At 44.0% G+C, this 21,795-nt stretch overlaps 1 protein-coding gene across 1 annotated transcript in view; it reads left to right on the forward strand.

Annotated features, from left to right (window-relative positions):
- The window catches only part of FNDC1 (fibronectin type III domain containing 1), a 106,354-nt gene that overhangs the window by 15,219 nt on the left and 69,340 nt on the right, over positions 1-21,795 (forward strand). The window contains exons 2-3 of the mRNA XM_045010310.1: positions 15,095-15,301; positions 18,374-18,472. Coding sequence (XP_044866245.1) covers positions 15,095-15,301; positions 18,374-18,472 — 306 coding nt within the window. The remainder of the gene's footprint in view (positions 1-15,094; positions 15,302-18,373; positions 18,473-21,795) is intronic.

The raw sequence follows: 21,795 nt of genomic DNA on the forward strand, positions 1-21,795 counted from the left end.
CATTTGCACTCAAGCAGCTGGCATCTCAGGAGATGCTTCATATTTTGAGGTGCTCTTCTGTAGCCACAAGTATTGGGGCCATTGATGTAGCCCCCTTGATCATCATGTTGCTAGACCAGCCAATTCCAACGCAGAGCCTATTAAGGCGACACCACATAGTCCAGGGCTGGTCTGCACCCGATGGTAAGTGCTCAATTGGTGGGATCTGGAGAAGAACCCTTCACATGGTGGTCCCTGTCAGCCTTAAAGGTTGTGCATCCTACTAAACACCTTGTACAACTGCTTTTTTATGCTTAAAACTTTTGAATGTACAAACATACTAGCAGAATTAGTGTGGGTTTTTTTGGGAAAGATGGGGGCATACTGGGGGAGAGGTAAGTACAACATAACTCAACTGGGCAACTAAATGTAGGATTTTTGTTTCTAGTCAAATTCAGTTTTATGGATATGGCTGACAAGCTGCGAGCAGAACAGTCCCCATTTTAGGTGATGAAAAGGGCATGTGATATCTAGAATTTAAAATACATCCAGATGCATTTCTATCAAGTAATAATATTTTGAGCATATGTGGTATGTTCACGGCAAATGGAGAAGTTAGATTAAAACCATACAATACTCTTCTGGAAGGTTGCAACATAGCATAGTTCTTAAAATTCAGAACTGTAACAGACAAGAACCCTAAAAAGAGAGGGAAAGCAGAATGTTTTGTAAGGCAGAGTGGCACAACTCACCCCACCTTGCTCTAGGCTGGCTCTTTGCAGACTAAGTGCTGCTAGATCCATATCACATTCTTCCCTATGATGCCCCTTAGCTTGCAAGCAGAACCAGGAGAACCGCTGAGAATTTGAAGTGATACCTTATAATTTTAACACAGTTTTCAAAACACCACAGTAAGTAGCAATTTTCCTCTGAGACTCTCAAACTACTTGTAGCGAGGCAGTGGGATACCCCATGGCCCCGCTGAGAGACGAGCCTCCCCTAACACCAATGTGGGCGGAGCCACTGGGTCCTGCGCCCGCCCCTCAGAGGTCACGGCGCAGACCCGGAAGTATAAAAGCTCACCTGCAGAGCTCAGTTGAGAGCCAGCCGCCGCAGAGACTGGACGTCTGTGGCCGAGCTCCCTCGGGGGAGACAGCAGAAGGCCGCGGCCGGCCTGAGCTTGCCCCGGGCCGGCCAAGCCTACCCCTCACTTGTTACCCAGAGGAGGACTGGCCGAGCCTACCCCACTCCAGCTACCCCGAGGACTGGCCGAGCCTGTCGCTTGCCCGCTACCCCGAGGAGGAGCCGAGCTGGCCTCTTGCCAGCTACCCCAAGGAGGAGCCGAGCCTGCCTCTCGCCAGCTACCCCGAGGAGCAGCTGAGCCTACCATTCGCTACTTACCCAGAGGAACCGATGGTGTTTGAGACCGCCAGTGACGCTACGACGACTCAGGTACCCTATGAGGGGGAGTGTGGAAGTGGCCCGGGGGCAGCCGACCCCAGTCTGGCTGCAGCATTGCCTGAACCTATGTCAGTGTGTTGCGGCCAGGATCCCCACTGACAGCAGCGAGTTTCTGCCGCTGCTAGGGCCCCAGGCTGGGACGCAGTGGAGAGGGAGGGCCTGCATCCCCCCCTGCCATCCACTCCTGGGTGACAGGCTCCCCCTTGTCCTTTCCCTGGCCTGGAGAGGCTAGGACCTCCGGTTATAAACTACTGACTCAGCCCTGCCTAAAGGCCTGAGTCTTTGACTCTTTGTTTGCTGCCCTGCCCTGACCCAGGGCCTGGGCTGATATTGACTAGTGACTCAGCCCCCGCTGAAAGGCCTGAGTCCCTGACGGCTTGTTTGCTGCCCCGCCCTGCCCCAGGGCCTGGGTGGCTATCTGAACTATTGGCTCAGCCCCCTGCTTAAAGGTCTGAGCCCCTGACCGTGTGCTGGCCATCCCACACTGCCGCAGAGCCGACGGCCAGTGGACTAGAGCGAGGCGGTGGGATACCCCACGGCCCCGCTGAGAGACGAACCGCGGCAAAGCCGCATCACACTACTGCATAAGTGTTAATAAATTAGTAAAGCCTCACAATTTCTCTGAGATAGGTAAGTATTATTGTAGCCATTTTACAGATGGGTAATAATAGTGTATCTCCCAACATTCCAAGTTATCAAAGTGGAGCAGGCATCATTCAGGTTTGGCCTATCCGGCCCTCCATAGATGGAGATAGAGCCAAATTTGACTAGCATTGTGACCTAGCACACACGGGCTCAATGCCACTCAGGTTTGACTCATCTGCTTCCTCCATAGATTGAAATGGAGGGACAGTCGGGCCAAACCTGAGTGGCGCTATGACTCATGCACCAGTTTGCAGCACCACACAGTTTTGGGGCCCTCTCAAACATGGAGCCTGTGCCAAACTGCCCTTGACCCCGAAGCCCTATGTCCTGGTTGAAGGCAGATGTTCCCACAAAACCTCGGACTGTTGGGAAGTATATAACAGCTACAATACGGTTAAGGACCAAATCCGCTTTCCTCTTTTGCAGAACATAGCTTTAACTCTGCCCCAGAAAAGCAGTGGTGACTCTGTTATGTTCTCAGATTGCACTACAAAGAAAAGTCTAATGCTATTTTTACAGTTCTGCTTAAGGATATGTGTGTTCAGTTGGCTGATTGGTGAAGTAAGCAAAGTCGCTTAAGAAAGTGATGGGGAAATTGCTAACTTGATTTATGGACCAACTGTCCAATTCTTTTTCAAGAACATCTGGGCTGGGAGACTACTTGGAATTGTTTCTGTTGGTAAATACTAATATAACAAAATTATCCATGTTTGTAATTTAGAATATGTTGGAAGAGGAGGAAAGGCACCATAATCCATTTCCACTGGTCTCTTGATTTATGACTTAGCTAGGTTTCTTATGTATTTTAAACTGGATTTAATAATGTAAGACACTTTAGTACAATATGCTATTTTAGTAATTTACTAACTTAACTGATTCTGAAATGAGGGAGCATCACCTATTAAACATCTAACTCAGGAAAAAGGAGCAGAACACAGGACTGCTTTGAATTTGAATGTGGCTCTCCCTCTGTGCAGAGCGCCACAATGAGTAAAGCTGGTACTTTAGAAATGGGCATGGAAAGGCACTCTGAGATGGAGTGCATGTGGAAGTAAATTTGTTACAGCTACTCTTTAGGGAGACCTATTCCCAGTGTAGCATTATAGCCCCTTGACTTGCACTTATGGGGAAGTGAAGATTGTTTTCCCTGCTGCTCCCCTGGCGCCACGCAGGAGTCCTGCAGAGTGAAGTGGCACTCACCCTGGGCTCCCCACAAGCCTTATAGGGCTCTTCAGCCCCCGACTGCCTCTGTCCCTGTGACACCTGTGAGGCTCACTGTGTGTGGTCGGGGTGACAAATACCATCACCTGTAAGCTTTAAAAGGCTCATCAGGGTTTCTAGCCCCCTTCTTGAAAACCTTAGAAGTCTTGTGTGGCCTTGCCATGAGCCCTAGGAGGTTCATGCCCCTTTTATAATCCTTAGGAGACTCTAGGGAGACCTCTGGAATCCACCCCACAAGCCATTGGAGACAATGGTTAGCAGCCTGCCAGCCTCCTACCCTCTGAGCCTTAAGAGGTTCATCAGCTTTAGCAAGCCCCTCAGCCCCTAATAAGCCCAAACTGGCTCATTGTTCTGAGCATAAGTGTATTTTATAATGATTGCTCAGTGCTCTGGATGGACACCTTTACAACTGAGACTAAAGGAAATATTAGCTTCCACTCCCAACCTTTGTAGAGTGTGACAGTACAAAGCACCTGAGGGAGAGCTCACCTTTGGCAGATGAGGATTCAGGCCTCGATCCTGCAAGCTGATCCATGTGGAGTCGGACTCTTGCACCCATTGCAGGATGAAGTTTGTCATTGTCATGAACTGAGACAGCTCTTTTCATGTTTTTCTGAGAGTACACGTGACATTAGATAGCTACGGGAGATACCCAAAGGGAGAAAGAACAACATTAATAGAAGAAGGCAACAAACACAAAATGGAATAGCAATCTAGATTTGTAGGGCTCAAGCCAAACCCCATTGAAATCAGTGGGAGTCTTTCCATTGACTTAAGTGGACTTTGGATCTGGCCCTGAGGGTGGGGTTGGAATGTTATTAACCTATCAGCAATTCACTCTGTTGTTCCTAAGTAATAATGCATGCATTGACCATATTTCTTCCTTGAGTTTGAAAATATCCCTGTGCTACTGTACTAAGCACTCACTGGGCTCTTAAAAGAGAGTTTTGCACCATTTTTTAACATGTCTGCAAATCCTGTTAATTTAAAAAATGTATTCTGGATGCCAGGTAACCTCCTCTAAAGATTTATAATGAATGGTTTCACATAAAACAGACATTACTGTTGGCTACTGGTAAACTGCCGAAAATTCTTGGCCTGGGCCCGGTGAATTATGGCACACTTTCCATTGTGTTATGCAGACAACTAAAGAATTACATTCTCTATTTGCTACAGACAAGCAGAAGTGCAGACAAACTACTTCTTCAGACATGCTTGCACACAACAGACAAAGGGTTTATAGGGAACTTCCCTCAACCTTCTTAATGATTGATCATGTCCCAAGAGAGGCACTGATACAGAAGCCATATAAATCCATCAGAAAACTTCCATTGGCTTTAAGTGCAAGACCTGTCCCAGAATCCATGTAAGCAAGTCTTAGAACATTGCTCTTTGAATAGCAAGGAGAAGCTACCTACCTGTTTGGTCAAGCACCAGACCTTGCTCTCTTTGAAGTCAAATTGAATTTTGCCATTGATTTCAATGGGAGCAGGATTAAAGCTTTCTTTGTTATGGCAGATTCTCATGCCTTTACTCATGTTCAGTAGTACCTTACACCATGAGCAGTCCCACTGATTGCAGTAAGCTAGTACCTAACTTAAGTAAGGCTTCAGGCTCTTGCCCTTATTTGTGGGTGTAAATAGCACATCTTAGGCCTGGTATTCATTTCCTTTGCATCACTCAATGGCACAAAACTTGTGGGAGCGAGAGAAGAATCGGGTCCAGTGAAGGCTTAGTCAAGGTACAGTACTGTCAGTAGGGCAATCGTAGAAATAAGCTACCAAATTAGTGGTCTGTCTGTCTGTCTCTGCAGGAATATGTCTTCAGTGCTGCTGCAGCAGCAGAACAAAGGGGATAAAAATAAGCAGTGGTGAGGATAAATCTCAGAGGGCCACATCACCATTGTTTGAACTGGCACACCTTTGGCAGGAGATGGCTCTGCTCTTGCAACTATGGCCCTGATCCAGCTCTCACTGAAGTCAATGGAAATGCTTCCATTAACTCAATAGGACTTGGATTGTGCAGGCCTTAAGCTGCTATATATATATATATATTTTAATTTCCGTTCCATAAATATTTCACCAAGGTGATACAGTGAATTAAGCTTTGGTCTGAAAACAACTTTTCTTGGTATTTTATTTCCCGTATGCTGATGTGGCACCGGGCTCATTACAAAGGCTGAGGATGACAGAGCGGGTACGCACCAGGAGAGTTGTGGTCTAATCTGATCCATTTCCATGGTCTGGTGGGTCATTAAGGCGCTGTTTTCTTTTCATTTCTTGGAATAGTGGTAGCCTCCATCCCCCTTTTCTCTGGAATAGCAGCTTGATGGCAAACTTTGAGTTATACAGATTAATGAAAAGTTTTTATGTGCTTGACTTGGCTGGTCTACTTTCTCCTCTTTCAAATATACTCTGCTTCATAATATGTACATTTCACATTGAATGCAATTTTAAAATGGCATATCAGAATTATACTAGTACTTAAAACAGATGTATGAAATGAATTGCCTCTTGAGAATGGTAGAGAACCAAGTGAAAAATAATAAACACTGCAAGACACATGCTAATGATGAGTTGCCATACTGTATTTGTTATTAACATTTATTATTTAGGAACTCACTTAATAGAAAACACTGGGACACTTTCCCCCACCATTACTAGAGACAGCAATAGAGAGCTGCTGTCAGAACACAGGAGTGGGGCGTCAGTAGCTCCTGGCGTTTTAATCCTGGTTATGACTTTGAGGTTGAAATCCTGGTCCTATTGACATCAATGAGAGTTTTACCATTGACTTCTGTGGAGCCAGCATCTCTCCCTGACTCTTTGTGACGGTGGGTAAGTTACTTAACCTCTTTAACCCTGTTCCCCAAGACATAAAATGGGATTATCTACAGGGTTGTTGTAAAGACTGATCGGTTAATGTTGTAATGGACTCTCCAAATGCTAAGTGTTTTAAAGTAAACGTTTTCAATGGTGAGAGGAGGCCAAGCCAGTAGGTATTAAGATTGTGGATACTTTTAAAAGGGTTTTATCTTGCAATTGGAATTATCTTTAAAACTATCCATAGAAGAATGAGAGAGAAAACTTGGTGGGACTCTTCCTTCATTTACTGATTCATTTTGCTGAGTTAGAACTACTGCATTTCTGTATCCTTCTGGTAGTTCTGAAGATCTAATCCACTTTAAGCCTTGTTCTAGAGGCCTGGCCTTGCATCTACCTCCTTTCCAGCAGAAGCAGGTCAGTCATGCCACTCTTTACAAGTTTGGGGGAGGAACTTTTGCAGTGTGGAAACACAATTCCCTACTCTGGCACTGAGTCCTCTGAGCCTCTGCAGCATAGGTAACAAGAGACTGGGACCAGTAGGGAAATAGGTCTCGTGACTAGTAGTGCAGAACATTGCCACCTAGCAAGCAGGCTGACCCAGGTACTTTTTTTTTTTTAAAGTAAATTCACATAAGGAGTGTTTTTTGTTGTACAGTACAGCTGAGTACACCTATGACTCCACTATTATAGCGGTAGAGTTTATATTTAAGAGAGGTTGGAATCCAGCTAGCACTTGTTGCATTAGTATCCGATTCAACAGAAATATCTCGACTGTTTGAGATCCCCTCATGCCCTGTGCCCTGTCATGGTAGTTGCAATTGGCTGGAATGCCCTTATTCCCTTGTCTCTAGTGGTGAACTTAGTTGGGCGGGTTGCAGAACATTCTTGGTGGGATTCTCCTCAGCTCTGGATTTTGATCCTTCTTGCATGCTGCCAATGCATGAATTTGGCAGCTTTTGAGTTGTGGTACAAGCTGCACTTGTCCTGTCTAGCTATTAAACCAGAGGGCAATTGATTGCAGTTAGGAAGCAGAGAGTGGCTGGTTAAACCAAAAGGGGATTTACTGTTGGAGGGTGGTGAGTGAATCAAGCGGTTTGGTATTAATACCCATTTTATTTGGTCTTTCATATTAGTTATTAACTTTTGCACAAGTGCCCTGATCCCATGTGATGAGCAGATAATCAATCAATCAACAGATCTTATTTGATAGCTGAAACCTTCTCTTTTAATGAACAAATCATCCATTATCTGTCCAATATAGACTGCAATGTATTTGTTTTATTTTGCAAGCATAAAAATAACCTCGATAATATTTCAGTTGTCAGCTGATGTTTACAGTCCTTTCTGATGAGTGTTTTCAATCAGTGTGTTATTATGTGCTCATTATTATTAAATGACAGCAATTGATCTCTACTGGTTTTGTTATTTTGCCCTTCCGCACATGGCAGTGTACTTAGATGCACTGATTTAAAACATGTGTAGAAGGAGAGATATTCCGAGAGCTCTCTATCTGTTTCATGTGGATTGCATTCAATTATAGGAATATTTGCCACAGAACTCTTGCTAACTACCTGAAACTTTTGCAGCAGAATATCCAGTTTTCCAGCTCCACAGTAATACCACATGGCGTGAAAACACAGAAACGTTCTTGCTGACTAAGGAAGGGAAAAGCAAACACTGAATAGTAATTATCTCCTGTTGTGGTGCTAAATTGACAACTCCTGATATTTTTGTGGTATCTGACTATGATGGCTTGTTAATTTAATAGAATGTTTTGATTTGTAGGGTTTCCCCCACCCCCCCACACAGCTAGAGTCAGTGCTTTTTTCTGTAGCTGATCATTTTACTTTACTAGAAAACTGATGAGCTTCTCTAAAGAATTTGTGTGATTTGGCAAATAAGACATGCCTCCTTGTGTGGCCATTGGAAGACCTTGTAGGCTGCCTTAGACCTTGTGCTCTGGAGGAAGCTCATTAAATAAAGCTTTATCCCAGACAAAAACTCTGGAAAAATCAATAGGCATTTTGACTGTGAATGGATAAGACCAGGGCCTAAGTCAGGCCTGAATTCTTGGGGCCAAGATACAGCTTCCTGTACTGGCAGATAATGTGGGGTTTCCTTCTAAAAGAGCTTGCGAGGGAAATAATCTGTAGTGCTACTCGTGACTTAACTTTAATAAATACTTACATTTTTTTAATGGGCAGCTTCTCAGAAGATATCAGATTTCTGGATGTGTGCAGCTACTTCTGCTTTGCCACATCAGTAGTGCCTAACTACATGTCCAGAAAATGGTAGCAGTATTTAAAAGGCACAAAGGAAAGGAAAAAGGGGGGAGAGAGACTCAATCCCCAACTCTACCAAGCAGCTCACCTACGGTAGCCACTATCTCAAAAATGTTGAAAAAAAAAAAAGTATTGGGCATGAGAGGGGGTTCGTAATTATGACTCCTTCTGATTTAGGACCTGATCCAAAGCAGACTGAAGTCAATGACTCTTTCCATTGCTTTGTTGAAGGCCTGATTCAAAGCCCAGTGGGAGCCAAGCAGCTGAAACCCCATGCACCTCTAAAATGTAAGATTAGATTTCTGTGGAAGAGTAGTGAACACGGAAACATTTCAGGTGCAATAAAAACGGTGGGCTCTGCAGTTTTCACATTGATCTGAAATATTTTGTCTTTGGCAGTTCCAGTGTCATAGGGGGAAGTCATCTGGGAGAGGGAGACTAATAGCAGAAAGCATTGGCAACACCCCTCCATTCCAGAGCCCCACTGAGGTCAGCAATGCCCCAAAAGTGTGCAGTGTCATGGTTCATTTCAGGCCAGCCAGGGTGGTGGGGCGCACAGTTAGGAAGGCCTAACTGTGACTTAAATCTCCTGCCCTTCCTTATGGAGAATCCAGTCCTGAGAAGGGAGGTGTTGTTTGCATCTCTTTGCATCACCTGTACTGAATCTGGCTCCTAATGTGTATTTCAGCGAACACCAGGCTGTCTTTTATTATCTTCTCTTATTAATCTGCTCTCAGGAGCAGGGTGGATTTTTGCAAGCCCCAATTTGTAATGGATGATCCTCAAAATGCTCCATTTTGTTGGGTGTACAAAAAATTATTCCAGCTTTGTTTTGTCTTTTTCCATCCTTCATTTCCTGCCCTGCTCCTGTTCTTCTCTTTGCTTTTTCCCATCTCCACCACTTCCTTCACCCTTCCTCTGAACCAGATTCTCCACCTGCTCTCCCATTTTCATCTCACCGTAGTGTAAACATTTTCTGGTAAACTTCCCCTTCCTCTATTTCAGCCTGTCACCCTCCCTCTGCCAAACAGAGAATTTTTTCCTTCCCTGACCCGCCCTTCTCTCTTCAGAACCCAAATTCTGCTGAGCTCTAAAGATGCTTTTGTGGAACGCTGCCTACACCAGTATTCCAAAAAATCTAACCTGTGGTCTCATTAGCAGCTCCAGCAGTCACTGTTGTGCTAGGCTGGCTTTCAGATCTTGCTAGCTCCAGGGTTTCGTTGGCATCAGGGGCACACAATGTATTTTGGGGTCGGGAAGTTCTTGGAATGTGTTCACTTTGAAATCTGTAACTGAATCAATAGCTGTGGTGGGATGGCTTGTTGGTTTTGGAGGCTTGGGTGATTTTTAAAATATTGAATTCCTCTTCTCTCCTATCCCCAGATACAACTGAATAGCTGAGGTGAATTCAGGATCTCGCTCTAATAGTGAGCTGTGCAATGGCTTTGGTCCTGGGGAGTTACAGATCCCCACAAGACTCCAGCTTTAGTCCTGTCCTAGGGAGTTTAGCTTCTCGTGACCAGGACTCATGTGCACAGGGGCGGCTCTACGAATTCCGCCGCCCCAAGCAGGGCGGCGCGCTGCGTCGCTCGCGCTGCCGGGCGCCGGTCCCGCGCCTACGGTGGAGCTTCCGCAGTCATGCCTGCGGGAGGTCCACACGAGCCGCGGGACCAGCGCACCCGCCACAGTCATGCCTGCGGGAGGTCCGGTCGTCCAGCGGCTCCATTGGACCTCCCGCAGGCATGACTGCGGAAGCTCCGCCGGACCCGCCTGCCGCCCTCCCGTTAAAATGCCGCCCCAAGCGCGCGCTTGGCGCGCTGGGGTCTGGAGCCGGCCCTGCATGTGCAGCCCAGTCCTGAGGCATTCTGGCCCTATGGAGCTGCAGAGCCAGCTAGCCTAGGAGAATCCAGCCTGCTCTCTATAAATAAGCAGGTTTAGCAGGATTGGTGCTCAGAGTTCCTAGCCTTGAGTGCAGATACAAAAGCCAGCTGGGCTGGCATCCACAATTATCTGAACCCCTGTCTGCTCAAAAGTGTTCAGTGCCCTTGACACCTTCAGATAATTGGGGTTGAACTGTGGCAACAAGAAATAGGTTCTTAGTAAAATGGGGCAGACAGGCAGAAATCCCTAGAACTAGCATGAGGAATATCTTTTAAAACCTGCAATGTCCTGTTTTTAAAATCTCAATGAATGTCCTTCATTTAACATTAGAGCAGATACACTTCTTTTTGCCTAAAGCAACATTTGTTTTAAATAGAATACTTTCCATATGGCTTTCTGGCTGGCTTGGTTTCTTTTATACCCTTTGTCCCCTGGAACTCCTTATAGTAATTCCAGTTGGAAAGCTATGACACTAACTGGTGAAGAAAAAAATTATCCACTGTAGATTCCCTTCCTGCCACACTCAGCCAACAAGCTTCTCAAAGGTTTAATTACATTATTTAGCTAGTGTAAGCTCTTCTTAGTTGATTCAGTGAAGAAAAGCTTCAGCAATAACGTACATTTATTACAAAACAAAGGGGAAGAGGAGATTCAGGACTTGAATTTGCTAGATTTATAGTTCTGTATGACAGGACTGTAAATTAGCACAGGGTAGCATATGCGGTCTGTAAATAATTGATCATTGAAAATGGGTTATATGGTAAAACCTGTATTAAATGACAAAGGAACAAGAAAAAGTGGTTGCTTGAGCAGGTAGCCTTTTAATGAGGGTGACTGAAAATGTTATTTGACAAGTGAAAGGGAATCCCATAAATGAAATACTTATTTAATATAAAAATTGTTATTTTTTTTATAGAACACTTAGGACCAGATCCACTGCTATGCTCTGACTGATTTGCATTGTGCCAGCTTCTCAAAGCAGCTGTAAAGCTAGCTTAATTTGCTGGTTAATCTGGGTTTATATCTGCTTTGTGTTGAACGACTGGTGCAAAAAAGCCAGAATGTAGAGGTGAATCTGGCCACACAAGTAGTTAACAAAAGTTAAAACTTGAACTTTATAAAATAATTGAAGTATAAATACTTAATGAAAACAGGTTTAAAATGTCATTTGTACATATATGGCTGAACTGTTGAACTGTTGGTCAGTTATATAATAGTTAAGTCAAATCAAAAGGTGTTTCAGCATAAAAACTAAAAGCAATACACAGAACTCTGCAAAGTGCACAATGCCCTGTACCCTAAAGCCATGTCTGTCATGGAGCATGTGCTTTAGGAGCACTGAAATCCAAACCTTTTCAGATGGTCTGCTAGGAGAGCTCTGTGACCAGGTCTAGGCAGTCTCTGGTCGCACTGGAAAAGTGATCCCTTGCAAGTGATAATTTAACTTTGGGAAATGATTGAGATACCTTAGGTGGTTGCTTAGGGCAGATGATTGCTTAATAAAGATTGTCACAGTACTTACATTTTCAGCACTATTGGCAGTACCTTATCATAAGAACATATGAACGGTGATACTGGCTCAGACCAAAGGTCCATCTAGCCCAGTATCATGTCTTCCAGCAGTGTCCAATGCCAGGTGCCCCAGAGGGAATGAACAGAACAGGTAATCATCAAGTGATCCATCCCCTGTCACCCATTCCCAGCTTCTAGCAAACAGCCTGGGGATGCCATCCCTGCCCATCTTGACTAATAGCCATTGATGGCTCTATCCTCCATGAATTTATCTAGTTCTTTTTTTGAACCCTGTTATAATCTTGGCCTTCACAACATCCTCTGGCAAAGAATTCCACAGGCTGACTGTGTGTTGTGCGAAAAAATACTTCCTTTTGTTTATTTTAAACCTGCTGCCTATTAATTTCATTTGGTGACCCCTAGTTCTTGTGTTATGAGAAGGAATAAATAACACTTCCTTATTTACTTTCTCCACACCAGTCATGATTTTATAGACCTCTATCATATCCTCCGTTAGTCGTCTCTTTTCCAAGCTGAAAAGTCCCAGTCTTATTAATCTCTCTTCATACGGAAGTCGTTCCATCCCCCTAATCATTTTTGTTGCCCTTTTCTGAACCTTTTCCAATTCCAATATATCTTTTTTGAGATAGGACAACCATATCTGCATGCAGTATTCAAGATTTGGGTGTACCATGGATTTATATAGAGGCAATATGATGTTTTCTGTCTTATTATCTATCCCTTTCTTAATGATTCCCGACATTCTGTTCACTTTTTTGACTGCCACTGCACATTGAGTGGATGTTTTCAGAGAACTATTCACAATGACTCCAAGATCTCTTTCCTGAGTGGTAACAGCTAATTTAAACCCCATCATTTTATATGTATAGTTGGGATTATGTTTTCCAATGTGTATTACTTTGCATTTATCAACACTGAATTTCATCTGCCATTTTGTTGCCCCGTCACCCAATTTTGAGAGATCCTTTTGTAGCTCTTCGCAGTCTGCTTGGGACTTAACTATGTTGAGTAGTTTTGTATCAATTGTAAATTTTACCACCTCTCTGTTTAAACCTTTTTCCAGATCATTTATGAATATGTTGAATTGGACAGGTCCCAGTACAGACCCCTGGGGGACACTACTATTTATCTCTCTCCATTCTGAAAACTGACCTTTATTCCTAACCTTTGTTTCCTATCTTTTAACCAGTTACCAATCCATGAGAGAACCTTCCCTCTTACCCCATGACAGCTTACTTTGCTTAAGAGGCTTTGGTGAGGGATCTTGTCAAAGGCTTTCCGAAAATATAAGTACATTATATCCACTGGATCCCCCTTGTCCACATGCTTGTTGACCCCCTCATAGAATTCTAGTAGCTTGGTGAGGCATGATTTCCCTTTACAAAAACCATGTTGACTCTTTCCCAACAAATTATGCTAATCTATGTGTCTGACAATTTTGTTCTTTACTATAGTTTCAACCAGTTTGTCAGGTACTGAAGTCAGGCTTACTAGCCTGTAATTGCTGGGCTCACCTCTGGAGCCCTTTTAAAAAAATGGCGTCATATTAGCTATCCTCCAGTCATTTGGTACAGAAGCTGATTTAAATGATAGGTTACAGACTACAGTTAGTAATCATTCATAGTTGACCCTTGGATATGTGAGTAGCTCCTCTGAGGCCCTGATTCAGGAAAGCATTTAAGCATGCACTTAACTTTAAGCAGTATTTAAGTCCTATTAGTTCCAATGTGACTTAGGTACATGCTTAAAGTTAAGTATGTGCTTACATGCATCCCTGCATAGGGATATTTTCTTGAAGTGGTGCCAAAAGTAGGCACACTCAGTCCCTCCAACTGGGGACATTTGGATCCAGAAGGACAAATTCTCTTTGCTGTTGCCTCAACCCTGAGCTCAGTGAAGTTTTGCAGGTGTAACTGAAAGGAGAATTGCGCCTATGGCCTAGAGTGAAAGCAAAATTAAGGAGAGAACTTGCTTTATCTGCAGAGTGTCTTTACATACTCTCTAGTCTTTATTGATTGATTGATATTTTTCAAATTTAGTTTTTGCATTGCAGTAGCATCAAGGAGTCCCAATCAGCATCCGAATCAGAACTGGAGCCCCATGGTGCTGGTGCAATCGCATCAGCTAAAGTTTTACACTTCTTTCTTCTTCTGATATTTTTTTTACTCTGCAACTTTCTAACTTTTAGCAAAATGCTGAAAGCACAGGCGCATGATGACCCAGAGCCCAGAAAAGACAATCTAATCCTTTTCTGAAACTTTGTGTAGACAGTGGCACTTCCTTTAGAGCAACTTGATCTCACAGAGGAAATGTGCCATCTAATGAGTGTGCCTGCTGTCTGAATGGTGCTAGCAGGGATTAAAATGAAGGGAAATGGGAGGGAACACAGATCCAGCTTGTCTCCCTGGTTTGGGTAAGCAACACTCCTTCCTGGCCAGTGCAGTGAGAGAAACAGTAGGGGGAGCTATCGACTTTAACCATTGCGTACTTGTTAGCATGATACCAGGTCTATTTAAAATGGGAACTGGCACAAAAAAAGAAGGTAATGCCATTGGAATGAGTGACATAGTTGCTCAAGCAGTAGTCTTATAAATATGATTTCTTAAGAGGAAAGTTTCTAACTTATTAGAAATATCAACTACAAATGATTTTTATAAAGTACCAGTTGTGGTGTTGTCTGCATGAGTGATCATATAAAGTAAGTTTGTAATTTTGAACTTTAGAAGTCAAGAGTTAAGGCACATGTAAGAAAGCACGGTTTAGAAGCTGTAGGTGACCAGAACTACAACTGATTGTACTGGAGAGCAGAAACTGCTTTCAGTGTACATAGTTTTCTATAGGAAAGTTATAAATAGTGTAATATTTCTGTACTATATTTTATACTGACCTGAAATACTTGCCAGAAAATAATGTACTTATGGGCCTGAAGCCGTAGTGGGGCGGGAGGGGAAGAGAAAAGATGGAACGAGATTTGTAAGACATCCAAGATTTCTGGCAGGAATACTTGCAATATGATATATTTTCATTTTGGATGTCTTACACCATTTTGTCTGAAGTGTCTGGGAAAAATGTATTGTGTTGTACTCCACTCTTGGAAAACATGTTTTTATTGGGGTTGGATTTATCACAAAATTAAAAAGAGCTATAAACAGATTTTGATGTTATTTTATGGCTATACGTGCGGACAGACAACAACTACTGCCATATACAACAAATGCACAATAGTAATATGGTGTTTTTGTGTGTTTTCTTGCTTGTTTTTTGAAGAGAAGGAAGGGCCAAACAAACCTTTGAGAGTGCGTGTCCGATCTCCAGGCAACAAGTTATCTGGCCGATGGAAGCTACCCCAGGCCTCAGGCCTCAGGAGTCTGCGCAGACCTCATGGCTACCTCTTGGGTTATGGGGAAAGCAGCCGGAAGATGAGTTATGTTCCTCTGCAAAAACATGAACGAAGCCAGGAAGCTAAGAAACTAGGTGAGCTGAATTTCTGTGCTACAGGTCTAGCTTAGTTGGTGCAAGGCTAGCCTGGGGCATCAGCCCCTCAGTTTGGTTTCTGTTCCTTTTGTTGCATATACAGTACTGCACTGTGCTGTTCTGTTCAGATGTACCTTACAGTGATAGACTCAAGGAGATCAATCTATTTAGCTAACAAAGAGAAGGTTAAGGGGCCACTTGATCACAGTCTATAAGTACCTACAAGGTGATAATGGGCTCTGCAATCTAGCAGGCAAAGGTATATTGAGATCCAGTGGCTGGAAGATGAAGCTAGACAAATTCAGACTGGAAATGTATATCTTTTTAACAGTGCTCAAGGATCAGAGGCCATATCTTCGTAGTTTAAATGACAATGCCAAACATGCTGATGCACACTATTAGGGATTGACGCTGCACAATGTGGAATGTGCACATGTAAGCACAAGGTAAAAGATGATGGCCAGGACAGAAAATGCAGCAGAACCCGATGCTGCATTAAAGAGAGCAGTGCATGCAGGTAGCCACCAAGTTATTCCTGCCTAGTAAAAGTAAGGCCAAAGAAGGGAGTGCATAGATAAGTCTCTCCTTTGCATTTTGAGGGTCCCACTTAAACCCATACCTCTTCATTCTCTGCTCACACCCCTATACTCATCAGAGGAACTGGGTGGGTGCTCAATGGGGATGAGACATATTTCCCCCCATTGCAGGTGACTATGACAAGTGCCTAATGTTGCTGAGCCCGCATATGGCCTTCACTTCTGGCAGCACTAGAGCACAACATTTGAATTAATGGAGTAGGAGGAGTCTGTTAATTTCAGAGCTTCTGTATTTAATATAACAACAAATGAATTATTAAGACACGCTAGGGGTGACAAGGTGTCCGGTTTTTGACCGGAACACCCGGTCGAAAAGGGACCCTGGTGGCTCCGGTAAGCACCCCTGACCGGGCCTTTAAAAGTCCGGTCGGCGGTGCTGCAAGGCTAAGGCAGGCTAGTCCCTACCTGTCCTGGCACTGCGCTGCACCCCGGAAGTGGCCAGCAGGTCTGGCTCCTACGCAGGAGGACCATGGGGCTCCGTGCGCTGCCCCTGCCCCCAGCATCAGCTCTTCACTCCCAGCCAATGGGAGCTGGGGGCGGTGCCTGCGGGTGAGAGCAGAGAGTGGAGCCCTCCTGCTCCCCCCACACCTAGGCACCGGACCTGCTGGCTGCTTCCGGGGTGCATGCAATGTGGTGTGCCAGGACAGGCAGGCAGCTTGCCTTAGCCCGCTGTGCCACTGACCAGGAGCATCATGAGATAAGCCCATACCCCAACCCTGAGCCCCAACCCCCTGTCCTAGCCCTGAGCCCCCCCAAACCTGAAGCCCCCTCCCACACTCCAAACCCCCCATCCCTGGCCCCACCCCAGGGCCTGCACCCCCAGCCCAGAACCCTCACCTCTTCCTGCACCCCAACCCCCTGTCTCAGCCAGAAACCCCTTCCACACCCTGAACCCCCCATTCCCAGCCCCACCCCAGAGCCAGCACCCCCAGCCCAGACCCTCACTCCCTCCCATATCCCAACCCCCTGCCTCAACCCACAGCCCCCTCCCGCACTCCAAATCCCTTGGCCCCACCCCCCTGCCTGGAGCCCCCTCCCACACCCCAAACCCCTCATCCTCAGCCCCACTCCAGAGCCAGCCCAGTGAGAGTGAGTCAAGGTGGGGGAGAGCAAGCCACCTAGGAAGGGGGAATGTAGTGAGTGGGGGGCGGGGCCTTGGGGAATGTGCGGGTCAGTGGGCAGGGCCTTGGGGAAGGGGCGGGGCTAGGGTATTCTGTTTTGTGCAGTTAGAAAGTTGGCAACCCTAAGACACGCTTATTGACTTTCAACATGGGGCAAGTGATCCACATCGTAGCACAGAACTGCTTAAACATCCAGGGATGAGTTTTAGGTCCAGATTCAACAAGATTCTTAAGAATGTGTCTAACTTTAAGCCTGTGAGTAACCCCACTGAAATCAGACTTAAAGTTAGGCATGGCCTCAAGTACCTTGCTGAATCAAGACATTAATTAGCAGGTAATATTTATCATGGAAGGCAAGATCCTTCTTACTATACTGAGTCAACAAGTCATCCTTCTTACTATACTGAGCAGGGCTGGCTGTGTGGAAGTTTCCTGAGTCATCCTCCTGTCATAGGCCAAATAATTCAGAGAGGTAAGGAGTACACGCCGCAGTAAACTTTACTGCTTACTGCATCAGAGGACTCCAAGTTGCTAACACTAAACTAAACTGTCTCTTTATGAAGAGAACTCTTTGCAGGGCTGTTGCGATTCTAGCTAGCATTCTAGCCATGTGCACACACACTGACTTCCTTATGCTTCCTCCAAACTCTTCCCTCCTGCAACCTGTGCTCCTCCCTCCAAGTTCTGTGCAAGTCACTCCTGCAGCCCAGCAAGCTGGTTTGGAACCCTGTGGCGCTGCTGCTGGGATGAGATATGTGTGTGGGAGAAGCTCTCTGTGCTCTCTGTCTCTATCACACATCAATATAACTAAGGGTAAATATCATCCTGCGTTGTTCAGGGGCAATATCAGCTGAAGTCGTTGGGATTCTTTTCATTAACTCAGTGAGCACTGGATCAGGCAGTAAATAATGATGAAAAATACTGTGCAGTGTTTTAAACTGCAGCATTTGTCTTTCACTGCCTTTATTTTACAAGTCAGCTGCCATTGAGAGAAAAAGAGAGAGAGAGAAAATGAGCAAATAATGTTTTAAAAGTAATTGGAAAATTTTCAGAAGAAAGTAAAAAACAAACAAACAAACTTCAGATTATGAGATTTATGCTACACTATTTCATGTTATAGATAGTGTACCTGCCTCTAAAATGCCGTCATATACACCTATGCATATGAAAACCTCTAGTTGTAAATGCTAATGATTTCTAAGTTACCTCTCAAGGAAACTGATTTCCCCTCCTCTAGAGATAGAATTTCCCTAATAAAAATGTGACAAGATGTCTGCTTGACAATATTGAAACATTGTTTACCATTGCTGTGGGAAAGATTATAGAAAAGTCTCTGTGCTTTTTCTTACATGTAGCATCTGAATCGGTTTATGTGGTTTCACTGCAGTCAAGGAATTCCCAAAGACAGAGTCAGCCAGTCTATAGTGCAGCTTTAACCAAGAGAAAGGTCTCAGGTATGTTGTTTTCATTTTTGCAGGCAAGTTGTGGAGCCATGTGTATAAAAAGTGAAATATATGCTGCTTTGTGACTATAGACTGGGACAGGAGCTGTCTCTTACTAGATTTTTTGTACAGTACCTAACACACTGGGGCACTGACCCTGGCTGATGTCTCTGGTTGCTCCTGTAATTCAATTAGTAAAAAATAACAATAGAATAGATTTGTTCATAATGGACTCAATAGATTTGTGCCTAAAGGACTGCAGCCAGTGGCAAAGCTCCTAGTGACTATAAGAGAAAGAGGGGTGGGCCCATTGAGGATCCAGGCCCACATTTTCAGGCTTGAGTGCCTGAATGTAAACATCTGTGCTAGTTCCCTGATTTTCAGAGGGGGTAGGTATCAGCAGCTTCCCCGTCTTTCCCAGAAATGAGGTAGTGCACATCTGTGTACTGTAACTGAGGTTAGAAATGAACTCGTGGCTTTAAGTCATCAACATGGCCGGGCATTTTTCTCACCACATCATAGTACAGTTAGCGTATGCTGGGGATAGAGGACCATTTTAGATGTTTTAACAGGGTGATGAAATTAACTATTACTGATCTGGGCACTATGTTATATTGGTGTCATGGCTCAGACTTCTCCTTGGAAGGTCACATCATCAATCTGTCATGCTAATTTTTTCCATTTTAAAATCACACCTTGTAGAGAAATTACATGGTTTTCATTTGTCATTCTGTATCTTGTTTCAAGATGATGCTTCCGTTAAACAGAGATGGCTGAAAATCCACTTTCTAATGGGGAAAAAAATTCTTACTTCTTTTAAATAGTGGTTGTTAGGCTTGGAAAAACCCTGTTTTCCTGGGCAACCAAAATTTTGCTCTTGACAAGTAAAATATAATTACATATTGTCTACAGACAAGCCATTGTCTTACACTGGCACTAAGCATGTTAACCATAACACACAGTGTTCGAGTTTCATCCAAAGCCTGTTGAAGGTATTGGAAGTTTTTCAGTGGATTTCAATGGGCTTTGACTCAGGCCCTTGGTGCACGTTCCTCCCTGAGGCTAGCCTCAATAACTGTAATACCCTTCTACTCACAGTACAAAGAGTTCTCCTTCTGCTCAGAAGCAGGAGCTTGTACTTTTGGTGTTGAAGGGCCTAGGTTCAATCCCCATGGAAAGTGGGGTGTGTGTGTGTATAGATGTAGCCATGATTTGTTACTGACTGATTGGCGCATCAAGCTGAGACTGAAAAGTGGTTCCCTGTTTCAGGTTTGTTGTTAATGAAACTGAACACACAAGACAGCCAGATGTATCCTATATTGAACTTAAGGGAGAGTGCACAGTGCAAATGAGTAGGCCCAGTCTCTGAAATGCAGTGGGCAGTACAACTGCTACTCAGTGGCATTTACAAGGAAATTGAAGCTGATGGCCATTTTTCAGTTCTGACCTCAGGATGGCTGATATTATAAAGGCAGTTCTGAACAGATTGGCCTTCCTGTCCATAAGGGAGGAAACTGTTGATCAGTTGAATTTAAAAAAAATAAAACTCATTTTAGCTGCAAAGCTATACAGAGTGAGGCAATGTGCTCTAGTGGATAGCACACTGGACCAGGAAACCTGGGTTCAGTTCCTACTCTGTTGCTGCCCTGCTGGGTGACATTGGGCAAATTATTTCTCCTGCATATGCCTCAATTTCCCGATCTATATAATGGTGGGTGATGATACTGCTCTCCTTTGTAAAAACACTTAGAGATCTAGCGATGAAAAGTGCTATATAAAAGCTAGATACTATCATATTGGGATAATCATATTTTCATTTTGGATAACCAAATTTGAGATCTAGCTGGTCCTTGGATAAGATATTTAAACAAACAAACACACAACCAGCCTAGCTATTCAGAAATACCAGCGTAGCAGTGAAGTGTTATTGAAAAAGTACACCGTAAAATATGAAGGGGGGGGGGGAGAAATCCAATTTTACCGCATTAATGTTTGTATTCACGCTGATATTAATAAAGGACTAAATCCTGGTCCCAGTTCACAGCCAAAGTCACTGGAATGTGCACTTGAGATTTCTGTGGGGCCTGGCCTGGAGAGGAATCCTTTTCCATCACTCCTTGACTGAAGCAGCAGTAGAGCTCCTCTGTGGCAAATACTACAACCTCAGGACTGCACTAAGCCCTGGAGCTGGATCACTTTCCCCTTTGCAGAGTGACTGTGGCTCTGCATGGTCAAAGATTTACTGGTCCCAGCCCTCCTCAGACCTGAACAATTTCCAAATTTTACATTCTGCAGAGCCCTGGGGGCGTGAACCTTGTGCTTCATTTGTTCTGTGCCCTGGGAATATCTGGAGAATGATTGTTATTGTAATAACAGTAAGCATAGATCAGGGGTTCTCAAACTGGGGGTCGGGACCCCTCAAGGGGTCATGAGGTTACTACATGGGGGGTCACAAGCTGTCAGTCTCCACCCCAAACCCTGCTTTGCCTCTGGCATTTATAATCGTGTTAAATATATAAAATTGTGTTTTTAATTTATAAGGGGAGTCTCACTCAGAGGCTAGCTATGTGAAAGGGATCACCAGTACAAAAGTTTGAGAACCACTGGCATACACTGTCCTGTTCACAAGGTGGTGAGCAGAGCTGGTCAGAAATACTTTGATGGAACCATTTCCTGTCAGAAAATGTGCAGATCCACCCAAATCAGAATACTTTGAGGAATTATGTTGATTTAGCTGAAATTTTATTCTCCCACTCCCCCCCCCCCCATGACGTTTTTGGAATGAAACATTTTGATTTATCATTTTGAAGTGACTCTTAAAATATTTTATATTCTATATTTAAAAATAAAAAAGTTGAAATTGAAATGAAACATTTCATTTTTATAGGAAAAAACCCTTTTGATTGATCCAAAGCAATTTTTTAAAAAAAATTTCCTTCACAGATAATTTCTAAATTTTCTGGTTTCCCTACAATTCACAATGAAACCAAATTTCAAAATCATTCATGAATTGGAATTTCTATCCTCTGCACAGCCCTCGTGGTGGGTTTGCTGTGGGCAAGGAATGGGAGTATTTTAATAATTTGTCTGCTATAAATAACTGGTTATGATTGGCTAAACGCTTATAGAATTCTGCACAACAGAACCGCACCTTATTCTTGTACAAAGACATGTAGCAGGGAGAATCATATTGCTGTGGGGTTCTCCCTGTTCTCAGTGTATCCTGTGCCATCATCTGTGTTAGTCATTTATCAGTACAGTATATTTACGGTAATGTTCTTGCGGCAGAATTACTGCTGCATTGAGATCTCCAAAGTTCTCATTACTGACTCACT

The sequence above is a fragment of the Mauremys mutica genome, chromosome 3, assembly GCF_020497125.1.
Source record: "Mauremys mutica isolate MM-2020 ecotype Southern chromosome 3, ASM2049712v1, whole genome shotgun sequence".
Classification (NCBI taxonomy): Eukaryota; Metazoa; Chordata; order Testudines; family Geoemydidae; genus Mauremys; species Mauremys mutica.